At 36.2% G+C, this 7705-nt stretch overlaps 1 protein-coding gene across 1 annotated transcript; it reads right to left on the bottom strand.

Moving 5' to 3' along the window:
* Window positions 1-4518: 4518 nt before the first annotated feature.
* Window positions 4519-7314, bottom strand: LOC103559543 (olfactory receptor 11H7). Its single transcript, XM_070584835.1, has one exon. It carries the CDS (start codon window positions 7300-7302, stop codon window positions 6358-6360), a length of 945 nt encoding a protein of 314 aa, XP_070440936.1. The 5' UTR covers window positions 7303-7314; the 3' UTR covers window positions 4519-6357.
* Between the last annotated feature and the right edge of the window lie 391 nt (window positions 7315-7705).

Here is a 7705-nt window from a genome sequence, read left to right as displayed (position 1 = left end):
TATTGACTTACAATCTATGAACATATCTTTCCGTTTAGATCTTACATTTCTTTCACAATGTTTTATAGTTATCAGTGTATAAGTCTGTATCATCTTGATTAAATTCAATCCTAGGTATTTAATTATTTTTGATGCTATTGTAAATGGATTTGCCTTAATTCCCTTTTCTGATTATTCACTGTTTGAGTATAGAAATACAACTGATTTTTGTACATTGATCTTGTACCTTGCAACATTGCTAAATTCATTTATTAGTCTGTTTTTTTTTTTTTTTGGTGTGGATTTTTTGTTATTTTCTATATAAAGTTTCACGTTATCTGTGAATAGAAACAACTTTACTTCTCTCTTTCCAGTTTGAATGACTTTTGGGTCTGTTTTATTGGCAAATTATACTGGCTAGAACTTCCAGTGCAATGTTGAATACTCACTGCTCAACACTGCTGATGAATTCGTTTAAGCAATTAGGGTGCATCATGAAGTGGTTAGCAGTGTCCCTTTCATAATTTCCAAGTCCTGGTTGTGCTCCCTGCCTCTCCATAGTCCCTTAGTAATGCAGATCACCTCAGTATGCTGGGTGGGACAAGAACGAACTAGGTCTTGTGGGCAGCAATCCACACAGCTGGGGAACTGGGAAGCTTCCACATTGTTGTGAAAGCAAGCATTATCTTTTTCTTTATCCTGGGGGAGAGCCTTCAGTCTTTCACTGTTGAGTGTGATGTTAGCTGTGGGTTGTTTATAAATGGCCTTTATCACGTTGAGGAAGTTTCCTTCTAATCTTAATTTGTTGAGTGTTTTTAGAATGGAAGGGCATTGGATTTGTCTATTGATTTTTCTACATCAATTGAAGAGGTCATGTTTTTACTTCCTCATTCTATTAGTGTAGGGTATTACATTGATTGATTTTCTTACGTTAAACCACTCTTGCATTACTTGGATTTCTTATGTTGAACCATTCTTGCATCCCACTTGGTCATGGTGTATAAGCCTTTTAATATGCTGCTGGATTCAATTTGGTAGTGTTTTATTGAAGATTTTTGTATATGTATTCATTAGAGTTATTGGTCTGTAGTTTTATTTTCCTGTGATGTCTTCTTGTTGTTGGTTTCAGCGTAATGCTAGATTCATGAAATGAGTTAGGAAGTGTCCTCTTTTTTATTTTTGGAAGAATTTGAGAAAGATTGGTGTTAATTCTTCTTGAATGTTTGGTAGAGTACATTACTGAAGTGATATGGCCCTGAGTTTTCCTTTTTGGGCAGATTTTGATCACTGATTTGATCTTTCTAAATATTATAGGTATATTCAGGTTTTCTATTCTTTTTGAGTCAGTTTTGGTAGTTTCTGTGTTTCCAGGAATTCATGCAATTTTCTTTGGTTATCTATCATTTTGACATATAATTGTCCATAGTATTCTCTTATAATCCTTTTGTATTCTGTAAGGTCAATAGTAATGTCCCCACTGTCAGTCCTTTCTTTCTTTTTCAGTAATTTGAGTATTCTCTGTTTTTTTACTAGTTCTGCTAAAGGATCTTTTCAAAGAACTAACTTTTGCTATCATTTATTTTCTCTATTATTTTTCTCTTCTCTGTTTCACTTATCTTTGCTCTAATCTTTACTATTTTCTTCTTTCAATAGGTTTCAGTTTACTTTTATTTTTTCTAGTTATTTGAAGTGTAAAGTTAGATTATTGATTTCAGATCTTTCTTTTTTTTAATGTAGATGCTTACTGGTATTAATTTTCCTCTGAGAACTACTCTCACTGCATTGTTTTCCCATTAACATAGATTTAAAATTATTGTTTTAAGCATTTGTGTTTTACATCACATAGAAGAAAAAAGAGTTACAAACCAAAAATACAAGAATACTGGATTTTATATTATTTTATATAGTTACCTTTACCAGTGGTTTTTATATCTTCATATGGCTTCAAGTTACTGTCTATTGTCCTTTATTTCAGCCCTTAGAACTCCCCTTAGATTTTTTTGTAGGGAGCCTTGCCAGAATTCTTGGTTGAATGTTTTTTCTTTTAGCATCCATAAATATGTCATCCCACTGTCTTCTAGCCTCTCTAGTTTCTGATGAGAAATTGATTGTTAATCTTATTTAGTATCCCTCATTCATAATGAGCCACTTCTCTTTTTTGGTGCTTTCAAGATTCTTTTGATGTCTTTGTATTTGACAGTTTGATTATAATGTGTCTCAGTGTGTATCTCTTTGAGTTTATTCTACTTGGAGTTTATGGAGCTTCTTGGATATGTAGATTAATGTCTCTCATCATTGGGCAGTTTTTAACCATTATTTCCTCAAATATTCATTCTGTCCCTTTCTTTCTCTTTCCTCTTCTTTTGGACTCCCATTGTGTGTATATTGATATATTTGATGGTGTCCCACAGGTCTCTTAGACTCTGTTGGTTTTACTTAATTCTTTTTCTTTCTGTTTCTCAGACAGGATAATCTCAATTGACCTGTCTTCAAGTTCAGTGATTCTTCTGCTTGCTCAAATCTATTGTTGAACCCCTCTAGTGAATTTTTCCCTTTTGTTATTATATTTTTTAGCTCTAGAATTTTTACTTAGTTCTTTTGTATAATTCTATCTCTTTATTGATAGTCTCTGTTTGGGGAGATTCCCAGGAATATGTGGATGCTCTTCAGAGTCCTTATTCTCCAAAGTAACTCACTCCCCAGCTTTTCCTCCCTGGATTTTCAGTGTGTTTCTTGTTTGCCTCAATTGATATCTTTTGCCCTGGGTGGCAGAGGCTGGTTCATTTGCCTTTTAATGTTTTTGAGGAATGCCCTTCACCTAGCTGTTTCTCTGGCCTTGAGAGAGTTCCAAATTAGGTGAAATAAAGACAAGTCCTCTGTTGTAGTCTTTCAGGGAGCCCCTAGACAAGTCAAAACAGATAACTTTTGAGAATAAGGTCCATTCTGCTTTATCTGGAAGCAGGAAAACCAACTAGGAACATAGACTGGCATCTTTAAGAATGCTGCTGAGCTGAGGAGGAGGGGATGTGGCAAGGTAAGTAAAAATGCCACAAAAATCTCCTAACATGTTTTATTGGTTGGTTGCCGTAAATCTTTGATTATTTTCCAGAGTTCTCATAAAGCTGATTCTGATAACTTTGGCCATTTTTAAGTGTTTCTGTAGAAGAATGGGTCTTTGGAGTTCCATACTCCATCATTTTAATTTAGAGATGAATAAGTGGTAAAGCTGGAGGAAAGCAATGGAATGATTACTACAAAATCCCCCATTTCTCTTTGCTGCATAGAGAGACTTATGTGGTTGAGGCTAGGCTCATACGATGCTTCTAAAGTATTTGTAGTATTCTAAATTTTTTATTTGGGTGAAGACAGGCACAAATATTTCTAAGTTTTATATTCTTTAAACTTACCTATATACTATATAGACTTTTATGAATGTATGGCAAATTATATAATTAAAAATATTTGCAATACATTTGTTATTGTCTTTAACATGATCCTTCCTACAACTGGTTTTTTTAATAGCTTGAACCAATGTGAGAAAACACTTTAAAGCAATGTGTATCCAGAAATAGGGGAAAAATCAAATAGTAATTCATTTACACAAGAGGACAGTATTAAACAATGAAAAAGGGATGACATATATCTATTTATATTGACCAGGATAGAAAGTTACAAAATTTTTAGAAAATAAAAAGCAACCATGCAATAATCTGTAGAACATAATCAATTTAAGGAAGTTAAAACAGTTATATATATGTATATACATTTGCATGCTTGAATGTGTGTAGAAATTTTATCAATACTAAACTTGTTATTTGTGGGAAGTGGTACTGTGAAGATGGAGGGTGGGAACCTTTACCGTTAACTATACTCTTATGCATTGTCTGAACATTTTGTGACAGGCATATATAATTTTGTAATAAAACACATATTAAAATGTAGCTTTAAAGACAGATAAATTCCTTAAATACTAAAAAATGTAAACAGTTAGTGGTTTTGTGACTAAAATATATTTAATTCTAGCGAGGGTTGATTCAAGAACTAGCTCATTCACCCAATTCTAAAAACTGTTCCTTTTCCCATACTTATTATGAGTTAGCTAGACGTTATCATGCTAGATGCTGGGGATAAAAGATAAGATACTGTTCTTGTCCCCAAAAGGCTTATAATCTAGGGAAAGAGACAAAGACACATAATAGACTCACCTCAAAGGGTCTGTGAGTACAATGATGGAATATGATCCGGTGTATTCTAGATGCACTATGGAGGGACACATAGTCTGGCCTGCGGATGTTTGGAAGGCTCTTTGGTAGAAGTGACATGTGAGTTGAACCTTAATGAAAAAATAGGTGTTTGACAGGTGTAGCTACATATTCAACATCTAGTAAGTTGCAGAAGTAGGATACTTGTGAGCTATGGAGTTTTATACAAAATGTTTTCTGTTCCTCTTTCAGCTAATGAGTTCAGTTGAATCACTAAAATATTAGTGCTGAATTATGGGAAAACTGTGGTGGATCATTGAAGCTTGTCTGTAGTAACTTTTTTTTTTTTTAAAGATTTTATTTTTTCCTTTTTCTCCCCAAAGCCCCCCGGTACATAGTTGTATATTCTTCGTTGTGGGTCCTTCTAGTTGTGGCATGTGGGACGCTGCCTCAGCGTGGTTTGATGAGCAGTGTCATGTCCGCGCCCAGAATTCGAACCAACGAAACACTGGGCCGCCTGCAGCAGAGCGCGCGAACATAACCACTCGGCCACGGGGCCAGCCCCTGTAGTAACTTCTTAATCAGATTTCCTGATTCCTTTTCCCACCCTTTTTAGGTCCCTTTACCCATCCTGAAGCATTGTGTTCTCCAGTTGTCCAAGAGGACTTTCAAAGAGATACCTTTTGGTCTTCAGGTGAGGGTTTTTTCCTTTCTTAGGCTACAGCAATGTTTAAAAATTTGTACTTGTAACTATTTAACTAGATAATTTGGACTTGGTAGGGTGCAAACACAAAGGGACTTTACTTTTTTCTCACTATGTCTACTTCAGACACTTTCTGACGTTCTGTTTGTCTCCACCTATGGATAATGTTTTGGGCCAATATGATAGCTTTTCTAATAACTTTTAGTATTAATACATGGTCTCCTTATCCAGATATTGGAAATTCTAGTGCAATCTAAAACAAAAATTTTAATTTTTTATCCAAATTAAAACTTATTCCTCAAGACTGGGTCTGACTCAGGTTTGATCTACTTCTTTCCTCTGCCCTTTCACTCCTCCTCTTCCACATTACTACATTGCCTCTGGTTACTCTAGGTTTGAGCTGGGAGAAAAGTAAAGGCAGAAAGGCTTTTCCTTGACTTTTGCCTTATGGGTTTGACAAAAGTCTGTATGTTGAATTTTCTCTCATGGAATGCTTTATATTTTTGGAAAAGGGGAATTGCCTAAACTTCAGTTCTCTGATGTGAGCAATGCTTCATTGGCTGGCTACTATGACTTCATTCTTCCTCTATTCTGGTGACTCACTCCATATAGACTCACTTTTGTGGTTGCCTTACCTCTTCAAGTAGTATTCTTGGGTAGAATCCCTTTCAAGATGGTCCAAGTTGGTTGCCTTCCATGAGCTCTAACTAGGCAAAATGAGGGTATTCTAAATTTGTTCTATTATTAGTGGGAATTCAGTTTGCTCCTGTTATAGCCTATTTCTTCTGGTCTGCTATCAGAGCCAGCTCAGCTACTGGATTTACATTATTTTCTATGTATGAATCAGGGACAGAGAAAGTGTCCCTCAAGCTCCAGGCAACAAGGTTATGATTCTGAGTGGTTCTCTTGATATGATCATCATTTTTCTTATGGGATTGCGTACTAACAATGCACCAAAGATATTCTTACTCATGGCTTCTATCAAACTTCCAGCCTTCCCTTGTACACTGTTGTTGAGGATGAGCTAAGAATTGTGAAACTGGGTTTACAATCTCTTAGTGTATCCAACATTGATGTGTGGAGTTTCTGTCAAAAATGCAAGACAGCAAGCATTTTATGTGTTATGTGTCTTGTTAACAAAGTGTTAGACAGCCATGTAAGCAAATAACCAATTTGATTCATATCTCTTAGAGTTGTGTGAACAGAGATTGTACATTGCAAAAGTTAAAACCTTTGTGGAAGTAAATATTAGATTCTTAAGAGTTATTTTTACCATGTGTTGGGTGGCAATCTCTTCCTATGGGAACAGATTTATGAAACTAAAAGCACATCAAAATATGATCAAATACATGGTGGATTTTGCTTTGCACAAAGGGTCCATGCTGGTTGTGAATAAAGCCAAGAGACTTTGAGTTGGAAGAAGATTATTCTTTCACTGGAAGAAAGAGAACCATTGGGTTTCACAAAACCTGTTCATGAGATTTGGATAATTCTCATTCTACAAAAGACTTGATGGAGGGCAAATTTCATATCCCTGTTGCGTAGGCTATAGATGAAGGGGTTTAAAACTGGTGTCACTACAGAGTATATCAGTGTGATGATCTTATGCATAGCAACTGAGTTGCCAGAGGTTGGACTCACATACATCACCATTATGGTTCCATAGAATAGAGACACCACAACTAAGTGGGATCCACAGGTAGAGAAGGCCTTTTGCCGTCCAGATGAAGAAGAAACCTGAAGCACAGCTCTGAGGACCAGTGTATAGGACCCAAGGATGTACACAATGGTGAGAATGATGATAAGAGAGCTCATAGAATAGAATACATACTGTATGATGGGTTTTGGGGCACAGGACAATGCCATCAGTGGGTCCATATCACACAGAAAGTGATCAATGATGTTGGGTCCACAAAAGGGTAGTTGGGAAATAAAGAAAATAGGAATTGAATATCCAAGGAAGCCAATTAGCCAGCAAAGAGACACCAAAATGGTGCAGAGCTGCCCAGTCATGATGGAGGGATAGTGCAGTGGACGGCAGATGGCTAGGTACCGATCGTAAGCCATGACACAGAGGAAGAAGCATTCTGTTGTGCCCAGGGAAAAGAAGAAGTAGAATTGTGTGAAGCAACCAGAGAATGATATGGTCTTGGTTTTGGAAAGAAAATTGACCAGCATGTTGGGGACTGTACAGGTCACATACCAGATCTCCAGGAAGGAGAAGTTGGCCAGGAGCATGTACATAGGGGTATGGAGTCGGTGTTCCCACCTTACTGCACAAATGATGGCCATATTCCCAGTCAGAGTCAAGATGTAGACCAACAAAATCATTAAGAAAAGAATGATCTGCATTTTCCAAGGACCAGGAAAGCCCAACAAGACAAACTGTGTCGCAGTAGATATCCTTGAATTATTCATCGTCTCCAGACTGTGGAGAGAAGACAGATAGACGATGCCAAGTCAGTTTGCTACTGGGGCATGTAGACGTTTTCTTAGGACAAGGAGTTTGATTCATGCAGGCAAAAGTATTGAATATTCTAAAACAAGACTGAATATATCCTGCCCTATTCTGGATAAGCTGTTTGTCCCTGATTCTTTGTAAATGTGCAATTCCAGGCAGCTTGACTTTGTCAGTGGACAAAATCAGTTAAATTTTATCTTGATTTGATATAAAAAAATCTTGAAATAAAGGTACAAATGGTTTGTCTTATAGTTTGTCTTATATCTAATTTTTTTTTCAGTGAATGCTGTTCATATACAGCAGTTAGTGCTATTCTCTTCAAAACATCAGGTGACGCATACTATCATTTTAAAATACATT

The sequence above is a fragment of the Equus przewalskii genome, chromosome 1 (genome assembly GCF_037783145.1).
Source record: "Equus przewalskii isolate Varuska chromosome 1, EquPr2, whole genome shotgun sequence".
In the NCBI taxonomy this organism is placed as follows: Eukaryota; Metazoa; Chordata; class Mammalia; order Perissodactyla; family Equidae; genus Equus; species Equus przewalskii.
The sequence above is the reverse complement of the archived record's forward strand: the minus strand, read 5'-3'. Positions and strand labels throughout refer to the sequence as shown.